Source organism: Toxoplasma gondii, chromosome VI (genome assembly GCF_000006565.2).
Source record: "Toxoplasma gondii ME49 chromosome VI, whole genome shotgun sequence".
NCBI lineage: Eukaryota > Apicomplexa > Conoidasida > Eucoccidiorida > Sarcocystidae > Toxoplasma > Toxoplasma gondii.
Window position 1 is genome coordinate 614,962 of NC_031473.1, and position 26,377 is coordinate 641,338.

Consider the following 26,377-nt stretch of genomic DNA (forward strand, 5'->3'; position numbering starts at 1 on the left):
GCGTCTTCTCTCAGTGTCCTTCTGTCGAGAGACGCGATGGCGGCGTCGACGCTGGGTATTTCTGCTTTTTCTCCCAAACGGAACTATAATCAGACACTTCAGGGCTACGATCTATCGTCATGAATTCCGGCTTGTGGTTGTGTGGTGTTTTTGTCTGTTTTCCCGTCGATTTGTGGTATCCTGCTCTTTTGAACGGGCGACCCCCGAATATAAGCCGAGTTCTCCCTCGCGGTCCCGTTGCCTCAAAGAGGTCAAGGGTGCCGCCGCAGAAACGCAGAGCCCTCTCCCCTGTGAGGCTCGTTCGCCCAACTCCCTCAACTGGTGAGAAGGAAATTTCTGGAAGGCTTTCGTTTCCTGTGTGTGAGATAAATTAGAAGGAGCAGTCACGGAACACAGAACCGGAGAGCCAACGAAAGCGCAAAAGCCGGCACACTCCCGTTTCCGCGGGCACACACCTTGCAAACAGCCGTCAGCAAGGGCCGGTGCGCGGCCCTTGCCATGCGAGTGTCGATCTGGCATCTTCTCGTATAAAAAGAGCGATGGAGAAAACGAACTTGAGGCAAATGCGAAGCCAATTTCGTTTGTTTTAATCAGTTGCGCGCGAGAGGAAGTTCTCCCGGCCTCAAATGCCGGGTGCCCTGTCCGCTTTTCGCAGCTTAGCCAGTGCTCTCGGCGCGCGTCCCTGTCAAAGTGACCCGGCTTTTTGCTCGCAGTTTTTTGGGCTTTTCCTCGGCGAAAACACCTGTATTTCTTTACCGAGCTTCACTTGGGATAACCGGGGAAGGCGATGACTTGCACGCCGAATCGCAGGAACGAGCTCGCCTGATAAGCAGTCCGCGACAAGGTTCTTGTTCATGCCAGACCTGTGGCTGTTTGCGACCGAGGAGAAGTGCCTCCGATTCCGGTTGGGTTCGCAGCTCTTCTCTCGCAATTCATCCACAGCCAGCTCTAATCGGCGTAAGGAGGCACCGAAGACCAAGTGCACAGCGCTCGTCTTGTAGAGCGCGGCCTTCCAAGCTTGTCAGGCTTCTCTTTTTCCCCGTTCAGCGGCGCACCTCGGTAGCAACCACACAGACAAAGCAACCACTGAGGGTTTCGTATCGAGGCGGCTGTTCCCAGAGGGAACGCTGGATTTCTTCGGCGCTCCTCCACTTCACGAGGCGATTTCGAGCGCTTCGAGCACGTCGCGGGCGTTCTTGCCTCGCCGTCTCCTCACTCGATGATGACTGCCCCCTCTGTTGGATTTGCTCCAGTCCGTCTTTCGGAAGAAATCCAGGAGACAGTGTCAGTGGTGGAAACTTGCGGCCTCACCGGTTAGACGGTTCTGTCGAACCCACTCACGTTCCTCTCGCGTGTATCTCTGTGTCGACAATCGCCTCTGTCGCCTTCTCCGTTCTCTATCCTCTCTGCATCTCTTAATTTTCTGATTTGCTCCATTCTGGTGCTTCGCGAGCCCACGCAGCTCCGCGCTTCGTCTCCCCGCTTTGCCTCTCTCTCCTCAACTCGTCCGCAATTCGATTTCTACGTCCCAACCTCTCTGTGTCGTGGGATAGAAGCCTCACACTCCTCTCGCTTATCTCGTCCGTCGTCCGTCAATCTGCGTTTCTTTCGAGAATCAACCATGGCGATTGTCAACACCCCGAGCGACCCGCCAACATATGCTGTTGGCATCGTTCCAAGCACCTTCGTATACGGTTCTCCAGCTTTGTTCTCCTCTTCTCCCTCTTCTTCTTCTTCCTGTTCTTCCTCTTCGTCGTCTACGTCTACTCCTATGTCGCAGGGAGTCCTGACTGCGCCGCGTCTGTCGGGCGTCTCTGACGGAGCGAGAAAACTGTCGCCAGTGTCTTATCTCCACAGGGGCTCGCCTTCGCCTGTGAGCCTGGCAGTGAGTAGTGAGTCGGCAACGATGGCGACGGAGTGCGGTTCTTCTCCCGCCGCTCTTCATGCAGACGAGAGAGGCGCCGTCGCGAAGACGCCCGTTCGGGACGCAGGGGGAGCGGCCTCTGTTCCGTCTGGCTCTGCGAGCTTGAAGGGGGGAGACATGTCACCGCCTCTCAGAGGCACCTTCGGTCTCACCACGTCGTCTGCGTCGGCCTCTCGAGAGGCTGCACAGTTCCTGTGTGTGGCGGCAACTCCCCATGGCTCTAGCCTTCGTGTCGGCCGGCAGAGGGAGAACGGGGAAGCGCTTCGGACCGCAGGAGGCGTCGGAGAACAGCCGTCTCCGCCTTCTTCTTTCTCGGCGTCTCTGCTGCAAACAAGGACACTGGAGACAGTTCCGCTGGCCTCTGTCGAGGAGGCGGCAGAGCCGGTGCTCCAGCGCGCTGACGAAACTCTTGCGAGTCGTTCCTCGCATGTCGTCTTCCAGCGTCGAGTCCTGTCCGCTCAGCAAGTTCCCTTGCGATGCCTCGATGGCAACGCCTTCTGTGCGTGGGTGGGCGCCACCCGAAGCTCCCGAAGCCGCGAGGTCGTCAGTCCAGCTGGGCGGGCAACGGCTCAGGCCGCGGTTTCGAGCCGACGCACCTTGCCCTCTGCTCCGGCCGTGGTCCAAGTTCTCCCCACACCCCAGACTCAGCGCCTTGCTCTCGCCGCCGCCAACGCAGTCAGCGGAGACGGAACAAGACGCCAAGCTGCCTCGCGACCCGCCAGGCCACAGCCCGGACTCGCGACGTCCTCGGCTTATATTCGGGCAACCACGTGTCCCGCGGTGGACCGCCGGGAAGACGACGCGTCCCCACGTGCGGGAGGGCCGAGGTTGGGGACGTCAGTGGGGAGCGAAAGCTCTCGAGTCTGCCAGGAGTCGCGGAGGAGACAGCAAGCGAGTCGTGAGGCATGCGGAGGAGACGCGAAGGGACCAGTCGTGGAGTTGAGGACAGGCGGGCACCCCAAGACAACGAGGAGGTTGCATGTCGAAAAAGAGGAAGACATCGCCGCCAAACTCAAGGAACATGTGGTTACGAACGTCCCGGGGCGCGTGGCGGTGTGGGTGCGCCAAGTGAGTTTCAGAAAAAGAGAGTAGGAAAAGGAGATTGTAAATGAGAAGAAGAGCAGGGGTGAGAAAGTGGAGGAAAGTGGTGTAGCAGAGAGGCTGAAATGCAGGTGAGGCAGATCAGAAAGAAGAACTGTCAAAACGAAATTCACCGTGGAGAAATGGTTGTACGCGGGAGTACGAATAGCTGTCACAAAGACTCAGTCCGTTTCTCAAAGCCGGTTGTTGGATCGTCGTTGTCGCCGTACACATCAGTACATGTTCCCGTCCAAAGAGAGAGAAAGAGAGAGTGAGTGACGCATGCAAAGATAGAACGATAGATCCAGCCGTAGAAAGGCCGAAGGGTAGATGGAACTATATGCAAAGATAGAACGATAGATCCAGCCGTAGAAAGGCCGAAGGGTAGATGGAACTATATGCAAATATAGAACGATAGATCCAGCCGTAGAAAGGCCGAAGGGTAGATGGAACTATACACAAATACAGGCACCGAGAGGAAGTCACGTCGCTCAGTAGACTGGTAGATAGGTCGTAATATATATATATATATATATGTATATGTATGTTTATATATGTATATAAAGAGATGGCGGAACACCGCATGCGCGTTGTCGCTTTTTTTGACAGGGATGGCACTCTGCGCTTCCACCAGTCGCGACATCCGCGACGACGGCCATTGCAAGGCAGATGTGGGCGCAACGCCAGGCACCTTCGTACGTGGTCACCTACGTCCTTCGGTAAGCGCCCCCCGGGGGAGATGAGGAACGTCGAGTGGTTTCGAGAGTTTGCGTCCACTCACGTTTGCGCAATTGTGTATACATCTAGCAGTCCGAGACAAGAGTTTCTGTGCCGTCTCTGTTCTGCTTTTATGACGCTTCCTGTGTCGTTCCTCCTTGTTGACTAGCTTTCTTGCCTGTCTTCCCTGTGTCTCCAGTTAGGTCTCTCCTTCCTCGCGAGAACATGTCGGGCCGTCCTGTGCTTCTTTGTAAAGCGGGTTTCTTTGTGTGTTCCCTTTCTTCAGTTATCTGCCTGAGGAGGCGCTGCACACCGTGGTAATCGACAACCGTCAGTTCATCCTGGCGTCGACAGCGCGGCCATCGAAGCAGAACGTTCCGCGTCAGCAGCATCTAAGCCCCGCACGATTCACCCCGCATCTCTCTGGAGCTCATGCGCCGCGCCACCTCAACTGTCTCTCTTCGTCGGGGCGCCTCCCCGCTTGTCGCCCTGCATCTCCTGTCCCTCGGCGGGAGTCTCCCGCGCCCCCCAGTCTCCCCACCCGCGCCGAGACAGTCGGGTCTGGGGCTCCAGAGGGACGCCAGCGGTCGCCTCAGGTGCCTGTCTCCGGTCTCGGCAGTGCAGCTGGCTTAGTGTTCTACCAGCCGGAGAAGACACCGAGGCCGTGGGGTGTGGGGTACTGGAGGCCGCTCGTCTCCTGCTGCTTTGAAAACACCGCGACGCCTCGCTTCACATCTCTCGCAGTGCCGCCCCCGGCTCCACAGCCTGGCGCGCGCTCTCATTTGGCGGTCTCTCTGTCTCGTGCGGTTGCTGGTCCGGATTGGGAGACTCGCGAGGAGAAGGCGCCTTTGCAGAGGCAGGAGTTGAGAGAAGCGAAAATCGAGAATGGAAAAGCAGAGGAGACCTCGGCCGTGAGCGTCGACCACGCAGAAGGCGCGCGGCCCTCCGCAGCTGGCCAGAAGGTCCCTGTGAGGCGCTGCGTCTCTGTCGGAGTCAATACGAGTCCGCATGGAGGATCTCTTCTTTTCGGTCCCGAGTCCCAACGACGCAGAAGCAGTGATACCTTCTGCCCAACGCATCTGTTTGAGGTGAGAAGAAAGTGAAGAGACCAAGTTAGGATGGAGTCTCCTCCGCGCCTCCAGTCAGGTTTTAGCGAGTGGTAGTTTCTCTTTGTCAGACATCTTCAAATGGTTTTCCCTGTTGAGCATCGCGTTCCTTCGCGGGTCCCGAGTTTCGCTTCTCCTCCGGCGTTTCTCTGGTTTCCCACCATCTTCGGGTGTCTTTGTTTCCTTTTTCCTCTTGGGTTCTTCAATTTCTCTCGCTCTCTCTTCCTGCTTTTCTCTCCCTCTGAGGCCATCTCTCTCTGCTTTCCCTCCGGTCCTCCTCCGTCGGTGTCTCCAGTTTCTGTTCTCCTGCGTCTCTGTTTTCCTCTCTTTCCTCCGTCTGTACTTTCCTCTGTCTCTCCCTGGGTTTCTCTCTAGCCTGCATCTTTGACTACGTTTTTTGTCTGCCTCGCTGCTTTCCTTCCTCCCTGCAGCCTTCGTCCGGTCGCAGCACTGAGTGGGAACCTCCGTTCCTGGACTCGCGTCTGATGACGCCCGAGTGTGCGTCTGCTCGGGGTATGCTTCCTCACATCGTCGAGTATTTTTTCTTGGATGCGCGCGCGGCGGCGCGCCGGGGTGGCAGCGACAAGGAAACGCACACCAGAGTGCCCGAGGCTGAAGCGCGCGCCAGTGGAGACCGCAGGAGCTGCAGGGTCTCTCTGGGCCTCGGGGCCTCCGCAGATGGGGACGTCGCGTCTCGGGGATCCTCCCTGTCGTCTCTGTCGCATCGCGGGGAGTCGAGGGAGAGCGAGGGAGACCTTTCTGACCGACTGCGGGAGCCGGTCTCTGGGACGCCACGGTCTGGGCGACGGGGTCTTTACAGAAGTCTCAGCCACACAGCGGCGTTTGTCGAGTGCCGACGCGCAACCTGCGAAATCTACGCCTTGGAAGACGAGGTGCAGAGCGACGGAGCGAGTCCCGCTCTCGAGGGCGCCGCGCGCCACCGCGCCGCGCCCGGGGGACCGCGTCGAGCTCGAGGCGCGTCCTTCCTCCCTCATGCGGAGTCACTCCCCGAGGCCGCTCTCCACCCCACCCTGCCCCCGAAAGACAACGCCATGGCCGAATGGCTGCTAATGAGTGGCGCCTCACTCGCCGGCCTCGACCTACGACATTTGGGCTGCGCCCCCAGAACTCTGTCGGACGACGCGCGAGGCGACTTGCACAGAGAGACGAAAGGCAATTCGCAGGACGCTCAGGAGCGTTTGGCCGAGGAGGCGAGGGCCGCGGACGCGGAGAAGACGCCAGAGGGGCGGGAGGCGAGGGGAGAGAGGACTCGAGTGCCAAAGGCGAGAAAGAGTGTGCCGCCGTCTCCGCCTCCGTCGGCGCGACTCTTCGCCGCTCAGAGCGAAGGGGCGAGGAGAAACTTGGCTGCCTCCTTGGTTAGGCGAGTGTCGAGCGAAGGCAGCCACCAAGGCGTAAGGGAGCAGGGGGACTGTTCCGGACGAGTCGCCAGCGAAGCGCAAGAACCCGAAGAGACAGAGAGCCCTCGGCAGGGCACCACACGCGTCAAAGAACTCGCGAAAAAATGGGACAGAGGCGCCAGCAGGCAGGTCAGCAGACGGTCCAGCTCGAGCATTCCGTCGCCGCGACACCGAGGTGAGCTCAGGAGAAAGGCGGAGGAGAATGATGCACTAATGCTCTGAGAAATGCGTATATATATAAAGAGTCGCTCGACGGGCTGTGGCGATTCGTGTCTTTGCTGTTTTGGAGTCCAGAAGTCCTCAGGGTCGGTTCAGAGGCGCGTCTGAAGGACTGGGAGTTGTTGCTCGCATAGACTCTGTCGAAAGGAGTGCTGTGTCACTCTGTCTCCTTCAGCAACACAAACTCAATCCGCATATGTGCAGACAGACTACGTTTATATATATATATATATATATATATATATCGTGAAATTCACTTGTGTGGCGGTCTGTATATAGAGATATTTATGTGGACTTGTATGCATCTCTGTGTACATATATTTTGTTTGGTGTTCGTAGATGTATTGAGTCGTATACATAGACAGACATGTACAATATACAAACGTAGACGTGAACATCTGTGTGTGAGATCTTATGTGGTTGAGTCGATTCAATGTGTGTTGATTTGTTTGTCTGTTTTTTGTTTGACTTGTTTTTCCAGGTCACGAGCGATTTGGATCTGTCTCACCAGACTACGACGACGGAGTATGCATGCGCCGTGTGCCTTAGGGCCTCTTTCCTCTTCTGGGGCTCATACCTCTCAGCTGAAAGAAGACAACGATCTGGTTCCCCTTGGTTGCTCACTTGTCGCGCTTGTTGACTCACACTTAAAAGCAACGGCCTTCACTACATACCCATCAACATATATAAATGATGCATATATATATATATATATATATATACATACATATATATATATATATATATATATAGGTACACATGTTCGCACCAGATGTACGTGTATAAGCTCATATGTGCCTTGGTATTCTCGTTGCTGGTTTCGTTTGTGGCGTCCCCCAGCTTCCGATTGTTCTGCTGTGCCATTCTCGGTGGAGCCCACGGGGACTTCTGAGATGCGAGTATGATCAGTTCAGTGGCAGTGTGAGAAAGCGTCTCGGGGACGTTTGCACTGTAGAGATGTCATTCGTCAACCGACTTCTAACTGCTGGAGATACACTGTGGGGACGATGCAGAAGTGAAGAAGTTGTCGTGTGCCGGGCCGACTGAAATCAGAGGCAGGGAACGAGCATCGCCTGTGCGCAGGCAGTCATACATCCGTGAACTTGAGAGCACATGCTTATATATGCAGATATAGGTTTATTAATTATATATATATATATATATATGTATATATATATATGTATATGTATATGTATATGTATATGTATGACATCGCTTAATTCACGCATGCAGAGACCCGGGGAGGCCGTCAGACGCTTTCAGGTCTCGTGTCTTGGCTTGTGTAAATCGGGTCTCGATGAGCTGAGGTAGTCTGTATTTTTTTTTCGCGGGTGTGTTGTGTTCAGGTGGCAGTGTATGCGCGTTTTGGAAGTGTCGCAGAGCGTTATTTGCAGAATTTGAAGAGGCCTTCGTCGGTGTCCTCTGCAGAGGAGTCTCTTTCGATTGCGGCTTTTCCGGGATTTGCTCGCCGAGTGCCCGAGCCGCCGCGAGGCGAGGGCCTTTGGCGAGACGCGAGCGGCCAGGGGCGTCTGCATGGCGCAGAGTCTGGGGGCGGAGGAAACGGTGTGTCTGCTCTTGCGTCTTGGGAGAAAATGTGTGAGAAAGAAGCAGCGGAACCGCACAAAGAGGCGAGCGAAGCAGGCGCGCGGCACTGAGAAGCAAATGCAGGCAAAGAGACGCGCCTGGGGAAAACAAGATGACAAGGCGGGAGAGACAGTGCAGGAGAGACAGTGCGGGAGGAGACAGGGGGCGGGTGTGGAAGAGCACAAGCAGAGGAAGACCTCCTGCTGTGTGTTGCCTTTTTGCTCCTGAGAAACATATCGGGACGGTGCCTGCTCAGGCGGAAGCGATCGAGACTGTTCTTGAGAAGAAGAGAGTCTGAATTTCGCCTTAGAACGGAGTTCAAGTTGGAAGGAAACACGAGAGGAAAGTCACAAGGAACGGGGCCCCCCTGGGGGCATGAGGAAGGCAAGAAGGAGTAGAGAAAGGCGGAGGTTCTTTCTTGAAGGCCAATACCTTGCTTCCCTATTTATCCAGTGGAAAACGCAAGCTTCCAGACCTCTCTGGAAAGCATGCAAAGTCGCAGGCAACTTCGTCGGCTAACGGTTCCAACGCGGCCACAGCTGAACGGTTGTCTTCCGTGGAAAAGACTCTTTGCAAACGAGAAATCGACACACATCGAAAGGCAGTTTCTCTCGAGAAGAGACGACGCGTTTGCGCCTCTCAAGTGCTGTGCCACCCAGTGAAACGCACAACGCTACCGTCTTTCAATGGAGTTTTACCCCGACAGTATCGATACATATGCGTACATATGTTTTTATGTACATCTGTGGATACGTATATATATACATATATGTATATATATATATATATATATACATAAATATATCTATATATATACGCAAGTACATATAGGTGCATGTGCCTGTTAATGTTTATGTGTGTGTATGAGTATCAAAATGTGGTTGTTTTGGAGTGTTGCGCGTTTGTCTTCTTGTGTGTGCTTTGGGGGGTTAGCGTCGTCCGTTTCGAGGAACATGTTTCGTCGGCGCGAGGCCTTGACAGCGTGAGGAGCGGGACAGAGACTCTCCTCGCTCTCGCGCTTTTTGTGTCGCACAGCGACCTTGTGGGCTCTCTCCGACATGCATGCAGTGAGAAAATGCCTGTTTCATTTTCAACTCAAGTGACTGTGTGTCCGGCCCGAGTCCGGAGTCTGCAGGCGGCTCCCGACATGAACGCAACTGGCGCCTTCTGTCCCTCAGAGATCCTCGAGAACACAGAAGATAAATGAGAGACAGGAGACGGCTATAGAAAGGTGGAAAGAACCGAAAGGCGAGGAAACAGAGATACGAAAGAGATGTAGAAGTGAAGAAACGAGAGAACGAAGAGAAATCGTGTTGCATGAGGGTCGAAAAAAGAAAACAGAAGCGATGAAAGGAGAGACACGGAGAAAGATCCCCACAGGCACACACAGACAGGCACACAACTGCTACTTACAGACAAACTGAAAATTGGAGTAGCACTCGTTGGCTATCCAGCCCGTGTCAAGTTTACAGAAATAAATCTGAACATAATCTCAAACCGTATATTTATTGATTGCAGGTTCGTGGATCATCCAATGCCTGCATGTAGTGACCGAGCCACAACGGCAGCGATACGTGGTCCATTTTACATGCATCTTTCTAGAAGCGCGTGTATCAACGTCTGCCTTCAATATATATAGATATATATAATATCTCTATAATTCTATTCCGTACAAACCTGCACTGTTTAAACCCATCATATAGTATCTATACCCGCCTACGCATATAGTCTCTCTCTTCCACACGTACACACATGCAGTGCCTCTCTGTAGACACAAGCATGCAGATAGGTCTCTCTACATGCGTCTATATACATAGTATATTATGTAGTTTTCACAGGAACGCGGAGCGGCGATATATATATAAATATATGTATATATATAGCGTGTTGAATAAAGAAAGCAAGGAGATGAAAAGGAGACAGCTCGCGAGAGTGCAGCTGGGGAGGTGAAAGGCGTCCTTGAGAGAGGGACTCTGCGTCGTCACCGGGACTCCAAAGTACGAACGCGTTGTCGCAGTGTGACGACCGTAAGTTAACCGATTTAGAGGCTACTCGGAGGGGTCGCGTCTCCGGCGATGAAAGGGGGGAACCACGGCACAGCAAAAGCGAACATGAGAGCGCAGCGAGGCACACGGACAGGAAACAAAGAATGAAACACCGAAACGAAAACTCGAGGAGCAAAAGACGACAGAGAGATAAAGAGGAAGAGGATACAGAGTATACGTGACAGAAACCTGCAGACGAACCAGAGACCGAAAGACTCACGAATCACAGATCTGAGGCGCATTTGCCCGCACAAAGAAAGGAGACGAGAAGAGAGGCAGACAGAGACGCCGCCACAAATGCAGCCGTTCGAGCAAGTCTCCCTGAGTGGCAAACAGAAAAGAGGAAAGAGGAAAAAAAGGAAAAGAAACGACAGGGGGAAGAGAGACAAACGAGAAAAACGGGAGAAAACCGAGGGACAAAAGACAGAACAGGAAGAGTCAGATTTGAGAAACTCGACAAACGCGCGATTCATGTGAGAAACAGGTCAAGACGGTTTGCGGAAAGTGGCGAAACACAGAAAAAACTCGAGCACAACTCCACAGCAAAAACATGAAAATCAGGTTGTCCGGGCATCTACACAAGAACCTCAATTTCGACGCGAACTGGTCTCTGCCGATTAACGCTTTCTTCATCTCCACGCACTGTCCCCCTCGTTTTCGTTTTCCACTCTCTTTTTTCGCACTTGTTAGCTTCGGTCTTTTCGTTTCTCTCGTATTTCGTCTCTTCCTCTCTCCTCCACCACAGCGTCTCTCTCCTGTCTTGACGATCTCGCCTCCTTTGTCTTCTGCCCACGGGCGGCAGTTACCGATGCCTCGCCCTCTGTCGCCCATCCTTCGGGCCTGACCGGTTGGTGTGCGCCAAGGCTCCATTTTTGCTTCCTTCCGAGAAGCGTCGGTCTTCCTTTTTCTTTCGATGACTTCCTGGACTGTTTTCTCGTCGTTTCTCCTCCTCTTCCTTCGCGTCTTTCTTCCCCTCCGCCGTATCTCCTCCTTCGCTCTCTCGCTCCCTCTGCTCGCCCTCTTGTCGCTCCTCGCCTCTGGCTTTCTCTCTCTTCTTCTCGCGGTCGGGAACGCCGAGGCCCGACGACCTTCGGCTTCCAGGCCGTTCGCCCGCGCCCTTGTCCCCTTTCTCCTTCTCTTCCTCCGCCGAGTGCGTCGCAGACAGGGCCTTCTCGCGGCCCTTGTCTCCCTTTTTTTCTCCTTTCGAAGCCTCGTCCCGCGCACCGAAGGTGTGGGGCGAGGGGCCGGCGCCGAAGGGCGAGAAGGCGGAAGGCATGGAGAAGGACGAAGAGAAGGAGGAGCCTGAAGAAAAGGAGGAGAATGCAGAGAAAACCGACGGCTTCTCCGCAGCGCCCGACGCTTGGCTGCGCCCCGCTGGCAGCAGACCAGGACGCTTCCCCGCACCGAGCGAGGAAGGGTACGAGCCACCTCCTGACGCAGGTCTACGCAAAGCAGCGGAGTCTCCTGAGGCCCGCACCGGTCCCGAAGTCGACGACTCTCCTGCCTTCGTCGCCACAGCCCCCATTCGCACCCCACTGGCTGCGCTTCCGAGATTCCCCACACTTGCTCGTTTATGACAGGCTTGGCTCGTGGACAAAGGCGGAAAGGCGGAGGGCGACAGGGGTAAGGACGCATTCGCACTTTCCTCCTTAGTCCTCTCTTTCTCGTCCTTCAAACCCTCCATCTCAGTCCGCTCGACACCCCCTTCGCTAACGCGACGAGACCCCCCCAACGCCCCAGGGTCCGCTCCAAGGACTCCCGCCCCAGGCGCCGAAAGGCCGACAGAAGCCCCGCTTGAAGCCACGCTTGAGGCCCCACTCGAAGGTTTCTCTCCCTCGTGGGCCTCTCGAGCTTCAACCGAGGAGAGCGAGGCGAACGGAGGGCTGCGTTGGGGAGCCGACGGGACAGCGGAAGTCGCGAGAGAGCTGTTTCGACTTCTCGCAGAGAAGGTGGAAGAGGAAGAGCCGTCTGGCCCCACGATGCTCACATTTGCGTTCGGCAGAAGCGACAGGAGAAAGGCGAGGGCGCTGTTGTTCTCCACGTTGTTTGCCTTCGCCCTCGGATTGGACGCCGCCCCGGCGCCAGGCACCAGCCGTGGGTTCGCCTCCGAACCCTCGCCCCCCAACTGCGCCACAAAACCTGTCCCTTCTCGGCCCGCAGTCGCCCGCCGCGTGTCCGAGCTTGTCTCCGTGGGGCCTCTCTGAGGCCTTTCTCCGAGCACTGGAAGGGTCTCCTCGCGTCTGTCCAAACACGTTGCATGCGCCCTTGCGCCGTCGCCTTCCCCGCGACCCGCCCATTGTTCGCTGAGCTTGGGGAAGAACGACGACGGCTGCGCCTTGTGCAGGCCCCGCGCCCCCTCTTCTCGCTCATCCTCTCTCCGCCTCTCGACGGGCCTCGAGACCCCAACAGCCTCGAGAGACTCCTGGCCCAGACCAGCAGCCGACCGCCGCGCCTGCAAAATCTTTGCGTGCTGCTGCTGGAGGTGCAAAAGCAGCTGGTGTCCGCTGTACCCTCCACCTGAGGCACCGGGGGCCTGTCCCGGCCTCGGAAGGCGCCCGTCGGCTTCTCGGTCGTCCTGGGGTGCGCGGCGTTTCGGGTCGTGGTGGCCGAGCGCAGCGAAAGCGCTCCCCTCGTCCTCCCTCAGCCTCTCACCCATGCCCCGTGTGTCTCTTTCTCGGCCAATATGCGAACCATGCAGGGGTACCGAGGCCCCCGAGTCCCCCAACGGTGGAGACACGCCAACGCCGGGTCCGAACGTCATCTCAGAGTCCCCGTCGGGCGCGTAGCTCCCGCGCGCAAACGGCGTCGCAGTCGGGACGTAGGTGTACCTTTCGCGCTGAGAGACGCGCGACAGAAAAGAAAGCGAGGACGCCAGGGACTCTCCTCGCGTCTCGCCTCTGTTCAGAGAAGACAGGAACGAGGAGCCTCCGGTGCGCGGCCCCGCGACCAAGGACGCGCTGAATGGTCGGAAAACAGACCCTTCGTTCTTGCTCGGATCTGGAGAAAAGAGAGATCCCGAGGAGCCCGAGCTCGAAGCAGAGGGGCCTCTAAGGTCAGCGCCCCGCGCGCCTGACTCGCCCTCTCCAAACGCGGTCGCTGTTAAGGCCTTCTCCTCTTTTCGCCCTCGTGGAAAAAGAATGGGAGGTCTGCCTTCCTCCGGGACTGTCTGGTTTTCGAGCCCTGCACATTCTCTCTCCCTCTCTGCTCCGGAAAGCTTGGCGCCGCTCGACAGGTCTCGTCCTTTCAGAGGCTCCGCGAAGGGCGCGGCGCGCCGTTCTCCGAGGGAAAGATTCGCCAAGTCCCCGAAACCCGCAGGCTTCGAGTCGCGCACCGCGGACGGGTCTGGGTCTCCGGACCCCGCGGCTCGCAGCGCCGGCGCGAACAAGGCCTTCTCGCCCTGCTCCTCAAACGCGGCTCCATTCGCCCTCTTCGCCAGCAGGCTCGCGAAGAACGGCGACGAAGATGTGAAGCCCCCGTCTCTGTCGCTCGCGTCCTCGCGGCGGGCGTCTCGCCCTGCATCTCCACGCCCGTAGAGCCCCAGAAACGAGTCGAAGCGCGCGGGGTCTGTGGGGCCTTCGCGGGGCACGCGACCCGCGAGCGACCCCTGGCGCCCATGGGTGTGGTCCCCAAGGTTCGCACAGGTCGGCAGCTGGTCCTTCGCCCCAGCAGGGAAGACCGACGAAGAGAACGCAGCCGGAAAGAAGGCGTTCAACTGGCTATTTCGCCGCGCTTCGTCGCGGTGCTCCTGGAGAAGGGAACAGAGAGAAGAACGAGGCACCGGGGACTGCGAGCGGGCCGTCGCGAACGGCGCGCCATCTGAGCCGCGATCTTCGCGCTTGCGGTCGGAATCCCCGGACTTGGCCATTCGCGAGTGAGACGGGTTTGCGTCCCCCCGAAGCGCGAAGGACGAGAAAGGTCGGAAGAAAGAGGCCTCCGCCTGCGACGCTTCCCCCGCGCTGAGACTGTCTCCTGAAGCGACGCCCGGCATCATTTGCCCCAAGATGTCGTCGAGCCCGGGGACGTCAAAGAACTCCTCTTCGTCTTCTCTCTCTCTGCGCGCCGCCTCGCCCTCTCCGCCCTGCTCTGCTGCCGCCTTCTCTCTGTGGTCCGATGGCTCGCCGGACGCACAGGCGCCAGCCGAGGCAGGGCCCGCAGCGGTAGTGTCTCCTCGCGCCTTCGTCGCCGCCTTCGAGTCCATTCCAGACGAGGCGGCGAACGACAGTGGTGGAAAGGCCGTGAACGGCAAGGAAGCCGCGCCGACAGCCGCCTTCACCCCTGTCGCAGTCTTTCCACTTTCCATCTCGCCTCGGTCCCCCGCCGTGCTGCCCTTTCCTGCGCCGAAGTCCAAGGCCCCGTCTCCGGAGAGGCTTGCGCCCCCACGCCCTTCTCCAGGCCCCGTGTCTGCCGGCTGCGCCCCAGCTGTCTCCGTCCCGGCGCCTCCACCGGCGGGAGCGGCGCTCGACGCGCCAGCCCCGCATGTCCCGGCATGCGCGGCGTTGGAGGCACTCGGCGCGGCCTCTGTCTCCGGGCTCGCGCCTTTGTTGGTCAAAGAAGAAAAGAACAGCACTGGCGACCACGAGGACCCCAGGTCTCGCCCTGCGCCCTGAGGATAGGCCGACGGCGGCAGCGGGAGCAGGGGAGGCTGCTGAGCCGCGACCGCCGACACGAAGGAAGACATGTGGGCGAGGGGTCGCGCCCCGACAATCCCCGGAGAGAACGCGGAGAAGGAGGAGGTCCCCGAGGCCGCGCCGCCAGGCCCCGCGCCCGAGCCCACGGAAAAAGAGGAAGGAAGCGCGGCGCTAGGGGGCAAAGGCCCGCCGTAGTTGAAAACCTGGTACGGCGAAGAAGGGAAGCAGTTGTGGATCGCGGGACTCGTGCATGCACTGTTCGCCACAGACCCCGATGCGTGGGTCCCCGACTGAGGCCCGCGGCTGGGGCCCGAAGGCGGTCGCGCCCCAGGCCCCAGCGGACCCGCCGCTCTCGACGGCAGCGCCATGTTGCCAGAACGCCCCGGGAAGGACCCTTCCGAAAGCCCGTGGTGGTACGGCGGCAACGGGAGCGACCCTGATGCATGCGACGCATGCAAAGGCGGCGGGGTAGGGATGCCCGAAGCCGTGGCGGGGGGTCGCGTTCCGGAGTACGAGGCGACAGCCAGCGAGGGGAAGTGCGAAGACGCCTGAAAGACGGAGGCGACCTGTCCAGGACCCGCACACCCACTGGCGCCTTCGCGCGCTCCCTTGCCTCGCGCTGCGCCTTCGCGTTTCGGCACCTCGCCGCTCCGCAGCAGCGGCCCTGCCTCGCCCGCTCCGGCGCCCCCGGGGGCCTGTGCGTCGGCGTCCGAGAAAGAAGCGCCGAGAAAAGGCCCCTCGCCCCACTGGCTCTTCTCCTCCTGCCTGCCGCTCGCTGCCGTGCCAGTCGACGCGCGGCGACCGACGTCTCGGGCGCCATCTGCGGCCGCTGTCACCTCTGGGGTCGCGTTCGAGTTCTCCTCTTCCGGCCCTGCGTCGCCTCCAGGCGCCTCAGAGACGGACTGCGTAGATCGCCTTCGCCCTCTGTCGTGCGCCCGCGTCGCCTTCACATCAGGGCGGGCGTCCGCGGACTCGTCGCCGGTCGGAGCCTTCCCCGGAGGAGACAAGAGACCTTTCTTGCTGTCCTCTCCGTTGGGCTTCTTCCGCGCGTCCGCTTCCTCGGGCTCTGTCTTCTCTCTCGCCTCCTGCCCCTTCTCCGGTGCCGGGGTCTCGTCCTTCTTCTCCGGCGCCTGTAGGGTCTTCCGACTCTCAGCCTCTTCCTTGGCTGCTTTCTCCTCCTTCTTGCCGCCGCCTCCGGCAGGCCGCTTCGGTGCGCCATCGGCCTTCTCCGCCTTCTTCTCCTCGTCCTCGGGTCGGGCCTCGCCCGGCGCCGCAGCCGCCGAACTCCGTCCCTTCGCGGGAGCAGTTGGCCCACTTGCATTCGCCGGCGCGGCGCCGGCCTTCGCTGCGAAAGACGATAGCTTCAACACACCAGCGGCGACCGACGCCCAGCTGGTCCCCGTCTTCTCCGCGGCGCGCGCCGCTGGGGCCACCGGGGTCTCTTTGCGGGCCTTCGGGTCCCCCAGAATCGCGCCTTGCGCTCGTCCCTTTGCAAGCGTCGTCGCCGCCTCGGCCGCCGCTTCGGACTCTGGGCCCGCGCCCGTGACGGAGCCCGACCGCGCGTTTCCGGCTTTCTCGCCCCGCACGCTGAGGCGCCGTTTACACGAAGAAGGCGGTGTACCCTCAGGCTGCGCCCCAGATCCTTCAGCCGGAAAAAGGCCCTCTCCAGACCGTGGGCTCTCCTGAAGACAAAAAAAAACGAGAGAGACGGATATCAGCTTCGAGAAGAACGGACAGAAGCCACCTTGACGCCAATCCACCAGCCGCAAAGACGGAATTCAGAAGAGCCCACAAGGGATCCCCACAGGTGGTGTATATATTCTGTGGCATTTATCTTGCTTAATTACTGTTGGGTTCTTAAAAAGAGGGAACTAAACCTGTCAAAGCAACACACGAATACATGAGTGGGTGTCAGCGAAAGAGCAGACACGACACAGTAGGTCCCCAGAGACTAAGAAAAGATCTAAGGCGCGTTTCGTCAACGCAGACAGAAGTCGGAGGAAGAAAAATGAAAGTCGTCAGGACACCGGAGCGAGGTCGGAGGGCCTGTTCTTCTCGTCCATTCAGCGCCGTCGTACTGTCGTACCTTGCTCGCCTTGTCTCCAAAAACATGCTTCTTCTCGTCGGGGCCCGAGCCGGGAGACAGAAGGCCAAAGGGCTTGACGGCGCCCCGGTCCCCGACCGCCGCGTCCGTGGGCGAGACGGAAGGGAAGCCGAAGGCCGGCGGCGAGGCTGAACGCGAGGCGAGAGGCCCAGATCCAGAAGCCCCCGATCCCTTTTTCGTTTCTTCTGTCGGCAACGTTAAGTCGAGAAACTGGTGCTTGGCGCTTATCATCGCTTCCTTCGTGAAACTGAAAAACGCACGCATCAAGGGAACACACAACTGCGTCAAACGTACACACAGGAGTCAAGCAGGTACAGAACCTCGTGAAAGCAATCGTCCGGGTGCGCACCACAGGGGAGGCGTGGTGATGAATTAAAGTTCGACACCAGCTCCTTGGCCACAATTAGACTCGCCAACCAGCTTCGGTTTCAGTGATGGACAGAACGGGAAGCGAGGTCTGAACTGGTCGTCGCCACGGAAAAAAGAAAGCAGCAGCATGCAAAGAGGGAGGACAGCTGGAGTCGATTCTCTGCTCTCGAGTCGAAGAGATGGTTTCGGCGTTCGTTTCTGAAGGTGAGTCAAGTTGCTTTGTTCAAGATCCCAGGCGTCATAAAGGAGTCAGGGTAAACAATGAATCCGAAGCGCTCGATTATGATTTCAACGCCTAGAAGATTCCATTCACGGAAGACAGAAACAGATGCGAATTCTAGCCGGGAAGCTTGAGGGTTCCGGAGCAAACAGCCAAAGCCACCGCACGCGGAGGAGGCTCGCTGTCGGAAGCTTCGTTTGAAACGTGGATGTTTTCTAAAAACAGCAGTGTTGTTTAAAGACTCCGTGGTACTTCCCACGACGTTCTGTCGAGAAACGAGGAGACAGACAGGCTGAAAAGACGCAGTTCGCAGTAAAGGCCCTCGCGTCAGGTTGTCTTCTGCGCACCTGTCTTTGTCGCTGCCCAAGTAGTGGAGATAGAAGCAGTCAGGATTTTGACATTTTATCCCCTTGAGGAAATACGAGCAATACCTGAGGAGAAAGAAATTCGAGAAAGAAATTCGAGAAAGAAATTCGAGGCGAACGAACAATCAAAACGAAACCATAGACGTCGGCAAAGAAATGAAGAAGTCGAGATAACGACCTGGAAGAACAAACTGTCTACAAAAAAACGAACTTCATCTCATGTGCCAAGACGGCAAACGTGACGGCATATCCATTTGCATTTACAAATTGATTTATGGATGTAGATAGAGGCGAGGTAAATATAGAGACATGGATACAATCGCTGGATAGATGCTTTAAATAGACACATAGAGAGATACAGAGAGATATAGATAAGAATAGATGGATACAAACAGATACATACAGATAGGCAGACACAGGTATATAGAGAGTAGATAGGCAGATAGATATACATATATACAGGTCAAGAGCGACAGCTGGCTAGACAGACAGAGCTCTTGTGAGCGAAATACGGAGGAAGAGAGCAAGCTCGATAGATGGGCAGAGAAAGATGGATGAATCTCTATTTCCATATTCAAGTCTTCACAGAGATCGGTGCGAAACAAAAAAGCACGAAGCAGCAGGCTTGACAACCTTTTCCATCAACTCCTGGGAGCAAAACGCCAATCCCTCAAGCAAGATATAAAGGCGGTAAATGCGCGTACTTGGTTGTTCCAAAGGACGCCTTGAGAGTTCTCCCCTCGTAGACAGCCCCATCGATGGACTGAATCGCCGCGATGGCTTCGGGGACTGTGGAGTACGTCACGTACACGGCGTAAGAAGGTCCACCCCAGGCGCTGAAAAACAACGAGAACGGAGAACAAGAAGTATGAGACAGAGACAGCCCCCCCCCGACGAAACAGGATACACAGGAATGGAAGCTGCAGAGAGCGACGCCGCAGAATCGGAAAGGGAACATGAGACACGACCATAAAAGCCACAAACTGCAATCTGACAAGACAGCACAGAAGCTGAGACGCACGACCCTCCAAACCCAAGTGTCTCCTCGAGTCCTCTGGAGTGAACGAAAATCCGAAGGAATTCACGGAAAGACAGGCCGAAGAGAAGAGAGAGGACTGAGGAAAAAACAATGTGGGGGAAGAAGAGAGAACCATGAAGAGGCCTCTCACCTGTTGTAGCCTTGCGCTTTGTTGATGACGATGTGGAGGACCTTGCCGTACTGTCCGAAGAACTCTGTGCGTTTCAAAATCTGATCCATACAAGAGACAGCCGAGCAACAACCGGCACACTGACTTGCATGCAAACATCGACAAAATCAGAAACCTCGCCAGGCCTCTTTGGTTCGTGCGTAATTCTCAAGGCCCCAGTCCCGTTCTTTCCTTTCCTTCTCCATTTCGTTCTGCATGCTACGTTTCATCTTTCTCACAGCTTCGCTTCTTCTCTGCACCATCCACCCGACATCCTACGCGCCACCCCGGTCTCTCAGCAAGCAATGCAGACACGGAAATTTCGCTGCTGTGTTCGTGAACCTTCGTTCTCTTTCCGCTCCGAGACCAATTCGTGACTCGCGCGTCTTTCCTCCTCCTGCCCTTTCCTCTCTTCCTCCGTCTTCTCTCTCCTTCTGTCTTGCTCTCTCCTTCTGTCTTGCTCTCTCCTTCTGTCTTGCTCTCTCCCTGTTTTCTCTCGCCCCCTCCATGCGCTCTCCTCTTCCGTCTCTTACCTCTTTCTTCGCGATACTGGATGGAATGCCGATGACATAGACCAGACTGCGTTGAATGACGCGCACATCTTTCAGAGCCGCAGCGGCCGCGGGGCTTCCGACGCCTGGGCGCTCAGCGTTGCTGGAGGCGGCCTTGGCGCCGGAGGCGCCTGCGCCCCCAGTCCCCGAGCCCGTCGCCGCGGCGTGAGAAGCTTGGCTCGACGTCGAAGGCGACGCCAGAGAGGCATGGCCTGGGGACGCCCATGCAGAAGTCGAAGAGCTCCCCGACGCGCCTGTGCGACTCGCCTGCGTCGCAGCGCTGTGTGATGCGTGAGGAGGCAAAGAAGAAAACGAAGACGGCAACAAAGGCAGGTTCTGCGCCTGATGTGAGGCCTGCTTATCGCGACCTCGCTGACGCGCCGCCAACCGCTTTCCTCTGAAGAAGAAAAAGGAGGGGAAGAAGAGAGAACGTCACTTCATGTGTGTTCGCAGTTCCGAGAGATCTCAACGGCTCGATTTTCCGCAAAACGTGGAATCGCTTTTCTCTGGGAGTGACTTGGGCCTCCTCTACGTCCAAAAAACATGAGGAAGCCGCTCTGCGAGGTTAGCGACTTTCTCGGGATCTTCAGCGTTTCTTCAGACCCCGTTTCGCCTCCCTTTACAGCGGCTTCGGCTCCACCTAAAAGCACGGTGGTTTTCGACAGTGCTGGCGCTACGGCGAGCGATTCCACACGGCAGCACAGGCTCCGTTTACGCGTTAAACATTTCCTCTTGTCTGTCTCTTGAATCTTCACTGAGTTCGCATTTCTCTGGGCTTACTCGCTGACGCGCTCCTCATTGAATTTGAACTTTTTCTCGTCGTACTCCCGGCGACACGCGGGGCACTTGTTCCCCAGTCTCTCCCGAATGTGGTGGAGACACCAGAGACACAGCTGCGAAGCAAGCAGCGACAGAAAACGGCAACGATTCACCGCGCGCGCCCTCCGCAGCTTCAAACGACATGTCTTCCTCGAGAAAAACAGACGAAGGACGTCTCTCCAAATCCATCAACAGACCTTTATGTAGCACTGCATCCATGTGATCATAGATATATACAGATACACGCAGATGCGCATGCACGCAGATGCGCATGCACGCACAGAGAGACACACATAGGTAAAGGTACAGTTACCGCTGAGTCTTTGATTTCTTGTTTCTCCTGGGGAGTTCTCCTGTCAAAACCTCTCGCCCAAGAAACCTTCGTGACATCCCGCCGTGACTAGTCGTTGACCTGTCGCTTGCGTTCCTCCTGCATTCGCGTCTGGAACTGCGTCAGCCCCCTTTCTCCCTCCCGTGCCTCTTGTTCCCTGGCCCCCCGAGTTCGGCTCCCGTCACCTCCACATGTGTGCAGTGTACCTGGTAGCCGCATTCACACGGGAAGAGGCCGCGATCTGTTTCGTCCATGTCTTCTAAACAGAGTGGACAAGTTTCCGCTTCTTCGCGTTCTTCTTCTACGCCGACGGGTGTGCCCCGCGATGAGCCAGCGGCTCCCCAGGCGACGTTGCTGCTCGCAGGTCGCGAGGCAGTCTCTGCAGGTTCCTCCCTTCCTCGAGATCGCTTCGACTCCGTTCGCTGACTCGCAGGTGTCGCGACACTCCCACGACCCGGGCGCGCTTTCTTCGGCGAGCTTTCGTCCTCAGAAGTCGTGCGATGGGCATCTTCTTCACTCTTCATCGCGGAGACGTCGGAGGTGGAGCTGGCTCTCTTGCGGCTGCCCGTCTCATTCGGGCCTTTCTTCTTCTTCCGGTCCTTGGCGGCCTTGTCGTCCCCCCGGTTCTCCTCTTCTCGCTGTGCACCCTTCTCGCCCTTGCCGCCCGTCGGCTGGCTCCGGACCTCCTCCTTCTTCTTCTCGGGTCTCTTCTCCTCCGTTTTCGCGCCTTTCCTCGCGCCGCCGCGCCTCTCCCCGCTCGCAGATCTCCGCGACGAAGAAGCAGACCCTACGGCCTCTTCGCGAGCACTCATGCTGCTGCTTCTCTTTGCACCACTCTTCGCTCCCCCGCCCTTGCTCTCGCACTTGCTGTCCCCGTCGCGAGGCCCTCCAGGGGATCCGGCCTCCTCGGCGCTGCCCCGCCGGCCCTTCGGGACTGCGCCAGCCGAGGCAGCCGGGGCAGCCGAGGCAGCCGGGGCAGCCGGGGCAACCTTCTTCTTGGCGCCCGAACATGCCTTGCCAGATCCATCTTCGTTCGCCGCAGTCGGCGAGACCAAACTCGGAGACGAGGGCGAGTTGCCAAGGTGGCGGCTCGGGTCTTCTCGGGCGCCTCGCCCCTTGCGCGTCGCTCGCATGCTCCCGAGACACCCGCGTAACAGGAGCTAGGCCACAGTCGCTGTAGATGCTTCTGAGTGGAAGAGGACGGACAGAACCGAGACGAAAGGGCGGGTGTGGAGACTCCTGGAAGCTGCGAGAAGAGATGCGAGACGCGGCCTTGCGAACTCAAGGTGGAGACAGCGGCCGGAGTTTCAAAGCCGGGAAGACGCGAAGACTGGTCTCGCGAGGCGACCAGCGCAGGGGCGCAGGGGCGCGTGCGAGCGGCGAGGGGCGGCAAACAGCTCTGTGTGTGCCGGGGAAAAAGTCCGGAGGCGGTTCCAGGAGAAATCTAGCGGGGACGGAAAACGAGGTCAGAACCCCTAAAGTTTGAGAATGAAGGGCACTTGACAGAGACGCGGGAAAACGATTCGAAGGAGGCGCTGAGTCCTCGGAAGGGAGCGAGGCTAGGCGAGCAGAGGGATCGGAAAAAATTGACACACAAGATCGAATCGCAGCCAAAGTCGAGAACTTTCGAGCGTGCAACTGGACGCCAGAGTCGCAAAGCAAGCACCTGAGAAACGATATCACATGGAAGACAAACGCTCAGCAAGGGGACAGCCGAGTGTGAGAAGTCGAGGGAGAGGCGTCAGGTCGCCAGCGGGACCGAGAGACAGCAAGCCTCTGGCCTGGGAGGAGACTGGAAAGGGGCGACTGCGCGAGGAAAAAAACGCGAACAAGAGCCACAGAGAAACGAGGATGATGAACGTCTCCCCGCAACTGCGACGAGCTCTGGAAAAGGGACAAGCAGACGAGCCAAGAAAACCGTTCGTTGACTGAGAAAACGCACAGACTGTCAAGAGGGAAAACGAAATCCCGCATAGGGAGCGACACGGAGGGAGTGCGCAGTAGGAGAGGACCTTAGATGAGCAAGGAGAGACAGAAGACAAGACAAGTGAACAGAGACAAGATAAGGCTTCCTTTACAGCAACACCAGCCTGGTGATTTCTTGCCATTCTGTTGACGTAGAGAGGGGGGCGTTCTGTGTTGAACTGCGTGCAGTTGACGCGTCTGAAGCAAAGCTTGCACAGAAAAACTGAGTCTCTCCCATGCCATCTCGCAGCCAATTTCCCCTGCCCCGTTCGTGGCAAACACGGACGCCCCGAAAAAAAAAACTAAGCTTATCGGAAACACGAGAGCCTCAGACCCGGACTGCGCATACGCCAGCCCGCGGTAAGAGAGGACAACTCAAAGCGAGGCGAATCGCCGACCCGCTGCTGGCCCTCGAAGTGCGAAGCATGTTGTTGTCACCCATCGTCGAGTATACGTTTTCGTGTTGAATTCAAAACGCCTTCTCACGCGCTCCAGCAACATGTGAAACAAACACACGCGCTGCGAGCAGAACACACAACAGAACGGGGCAAAACATCGAAGGCGAATGACGCGAAACTTCAAAGGGTGAGGTTGAAGTGGAACTGCCACCCTCCACGGCTCGAGAAGAAACGACTCAGAGGCTTAGGGAACGACAGCAACAGGAAACATAAAGGCCTGCCATGTGTCTAGACCGCGTCCGTTATTCAGACTGCGCGACGGCACAGCCCACTACGCCGCGGTAACGAGTCGGTTGGTACGTTCGTGGCTGCAAAAAGCTTTGCGGGCGGACGCATAGAACACACGCGACACGGCAGATAGAATTAATGTCGTGTGAGAAACTGTAACTTCCTGTCTATTACCGGGAAGGCTGCCTGCGACAACGTGAGGACAGTGAGCAGCCACGAAGTCGACTGCATGCGTGCTGTATGTACGCCGCAAGCCCCGTTCTGTGGAAGGCGCGGCTTCTGCCTTTCGACGCAGTTTCTCAGTTGTAGACACCGGAGAGCCTATTCGAAGGAGGGGCTTTTCCACGAGTTTATAGTCAGCTGCAATTTGAGGAAAGCGCGACGTGACGGTATCCTTTACCTTCTCCGGGGTGCTCGTCCGAAGGCACCACCATCTGATCCGAACACGGCAGCCGACGGAGATGGGGGGACGGAAAAGTGGAGGCTTGCGAAGACGGTGACCACTTATTTGACGAATTGTATCAGGTTTCTGCTTGAGCAATTTATATCGGCAGTTGGAGACTTGAAGGGGTGGAAAATATGTGGAGGGACGGGCAGGCAAATGAGGGGAAAAGCCGATGTCCGGCAACAAACGAACAGTCGTGATTCGCAGAGACGAAAGAATCAGTAAGACCGTAGGAAAAATTAGGAAGTTCACCCAAGCATAGATGACACACAAAAAGCAGGGATATGGTCACGAGTGAGCGAAAAAGGAAAACGGAACAGTCGAAAAACAGCAGCAAAAGGATCCGCTGCGTCGCGCGCGTGCGTGTTTTTCGATCCCCCCCGGCAAGCGCCACCCCAAGCACTTTACTCGTGCCGTGTCTCCTCTCGGCACACAGAAGGGAACCTGCGAGAAAGGAAACTCCCGAACGCTCCAAGGGGGGACTACAATTCTAAGAGTAGATTTCCTTCGGTCTGAAGGCGTATATCACGCTGCTAGTTCCTGGAAGAAGAGGATGCAAAAGCCGGTTTGAAACAACCCCCCTTCCGTTTGAGAGGAAAAGAACAAGCGCGCGCAATAGCAGTTGGGTCTCGCCGAAAAGCAAGTCACAAAAGTTCCTCGACGAAAACGGGAAAAAGGGGGGGGGTTTTGTCAGAAGCGCGGTCGCGCATTCTTGTATACAGCCGGTGGCTCTCAGTCTATTGTATTGTGTGGAGACTGTGAGGAGCGGAAAACGGAATGTTTCTGGACTTTCTAAAGCAACAAAAAAGCCGCTGGGGTGACGACGAAACAAAAGACCACACCCATGTTCTCAGTCGCCCCTTTCTAACAAGTCCCCGTCCATTCACGTGCTGAGTCGTTCCACTTCCGTCCAGGGATATCTGTGTGTCTGTTAGGTATGCTCCTTGCATGAAATCGTAGTCATCTGAATCGAGGCAATGGGCCGGAGTCTCTGCCGCACGACGCTGCACGAACAGCACATTGAATGAGACGTGCTAACGTAGAAACATTTAGCATTGGTTTTGGAACAGACGGGTAAGAAGCGAAAGTGATCCTCTTCACCATATCACGCATTGAGTGTTCTGAGCAACACCTCAGCAGCATGTGGAAAGAAGAGCACTCATGTCTCCTGACCTCCAGACCGGTACTGTTTTAGTAAAACTCGTTGAGACCAGAGTAGTTTTTCTTACCATTGGGGGCTCGTTCGTCTTTTGAAACCAGGCTCATTCCTTAGAAAGTGGTTATGTAGATCTGCTACCATGCGAAACGGACAGGGGGATGGAAAAGGGGACTGTGTAGAACCGGTAGGTCGACTGACATCTGACACTAAACACATTTCTGTCGTCATTCTGCCAGCCATGAGGCCGACAGAGGTGTGGTCATCATGAAGGAAAACAAAACTTTTCTGGTTCGCTTTTTGACTTACATCGCGCCCTCATTTCCCGTCAAAGCGTGAGCCCGCCGGTCTGCTCATTCGCTTCGTGGCAGCCCCTGTCCTAACAATGAGACTGAAACGGCAAGCAAAAGTACGAGGGCTCATAAAAGATTTACTAAACCGAAAACGCGGTGAGCTTCGATTACTCAAGCCACGTACATTCGTATATCACGAACCGCAGAAGCAGCTGGAGAGTGATGCCTTGTAGAAGCAGCTTCGAACGAATAGAATTTCATTGTACATTTGTTTCTCTTAAACACACCGGAGTGTTTCGGAAACCACGAATAGGCATCAAATGGGGTGATAAAATTAATCCGGAGGACTGGAACTTACTCAGGCATATGTCGATAACGTGTACGCTTAAATCACTGGGCTACCTTTTCCACTAAAGGAGATATTCTCTGTAGCCGGCCTTTGCATTCTCGCCGTCTCCGCCGAGACTCTATCTCATATAATGGCTTTTCACCGAACAGAGAGGTCAGACTGTGGTCTCTGTTCTAGAATGATACAACGACGCTGGAAAGGCAAACCACCAGTAATGCCTGCTTGGTTTTCATGGCGGAGTACTGATGAGTCAGCTAGATCTGGATGGCGCAGCACGCGCCCGACGGAATGGATTTTCATGCGTCTACAGTTTCAAAAAGATATGACGCAGTGCTCGCTGCCTCTGAATTTCGAATATTCTGATGCGGCTATCTACGCCGTCAGCCGCGTCACACCACAAGCTCCAGCATAAATAGCGTTTGCAAGGCCCCTCCCTCATACAGGGATCCCCCTTGAGGAAAAACATAGGGACATTCCTGCGTCTATTGCGTTGGTCTGGGCTTTGCTAGACTACCTGATTCACAAATGTTTGTGAAATGAACCGACAACGCTGCTGCAAAGACTGAGAAAAGCCGTTTTAAGCGGTCATTCAATATGCTCAAGGAACGTGCGTATTAAATGTCGGGAAGAGTGGAATGTGACCAACTACCGTATACACAAGGCTAACCGTGACGAGGGGCTTCCGCCACTAACACAAAAAACGACAACTGCCTCCTTTAGTGTTCAAATAACAACCACATTCCGACAACGACTCATGAAAACCCTTCTCATACGCAAACCATAAGCTAATTAGTGGGCCAGAGTCCTGTGTAAGCG

General features: G+C 56.6%; 2 protein-coding genes across 2 annotated transcripts; one reads left to right on the plus strand and one right to left on the minus strand.

Moving 5' to 3' along the window:
- The first annotated feature begins 127 nt into the window (after nucleotides 1–127).
- On the plus strand, nucleotides 128–9,667 carry TGME49_239400 (hypothetical protein). The gene is made up of 6 exons (XM_002366539.2): nucleotides 128–2,992; nucleotides 3,614–3,723; nucleotides 4,008–4,809; nucleotides 5,259–6,420; nucleotides 6,946–6,989; nucleotides 7,811–9,667. The coding sequence occupies exons 1-6, from the start codon at nucleotides 1,622–1,624 to the stop codon at nucleotides 8,117–8,119; spliced, it is 3,798 nt and encodes a 1,265-aa protein (XP_002366580.1). The 5' UTR covers nucleotides 128–1,621; the 3' UTR covers nucleotides 8,120–9,667.
- A 307-nt stretch (nucleotides 9,668–9,974) lies between these two features.
- On the minus strand, nucleotides 9,975–24,070 carry TGME49_239410 (hypothetical protein). Its single transcript, XM_018780552.1, has 9 exons — nucleotides 23,719–24,070; nucleotides 20,874–23,151; nucleotides 20,298–20,410; nucleotides 19,500–19,914; nucleotides 18,949–19,028; nucleotides 18,484–18,615; nucleotides 17,762–17,845; nucleotides 16,808–17,072; nucleotides 9,975–16,403 (listed from the first exon to the last, which is right to left on the minus strand). Exons 2-9 carry the CDS (start codon nucleotides 21,798–21,800, stop codon nucleotides 10,896–10,898), a joined length of 7,524 nt encoding a protein of 2,507 aa, XP_018637664.1. The 5' UTR covers nucleotides 21,801–23,151; nucleotides 23,719–24,070; the 3' UTR covers nucleotides 9,975–10,895.
- Nucleotides 24,071–26,377: the final 2,307 nt, after the last annotated feature.

Excerpts from the sequence above, each read along its gene's own strand:
- TGME49_239400 (XM_002366539.2), top strand. The coding sequence starts at position 1,622 with ATGGCGATTGTCAACACCCCGAGCGACCCGCCAACATATGCTGTTGGC. Across the intron at positions 2,993-3,613 it reads TGGCGGTGTGGGTGCGCCAA|GGATGGCACTCTGCGCTTCC; the intron begins GTGAGTTTCAGA and ends TTTTTTTGACAG. Across the intron at positions 6,421-6,945 it reads TCCGTCGCCGCGACACCGAG|GTCACGAGCGATTTGGATCT; the intron begins GTGAGCTCAGGA and ends TTGTTTTTCCAG.
- TGME49_239410 (XM_018780552.1), bottom strand. The coding sequence starts at position 21,800 with ATGCGAGCGACGCGCAAGGGGCGAGGCGCCCGAGAAGACCCGAGCCGC. Across the intron at positions 20,411-20,873 it reads CGTGTGAATGCGGCTACCAG|CTGTGTCTCTGGTGTCTCCA; the intron begins GTACACTGCACA and ends CTTGCTTCGCAG. Across the intron at positions 19,915-20,297 it reads AATGAGGAGCGCGTCAGCGA|AGGAAAGCGGTTGGCGGCGC; the intron begins GTAAGCCCAGAG and ends TTTCTTCTTCAG.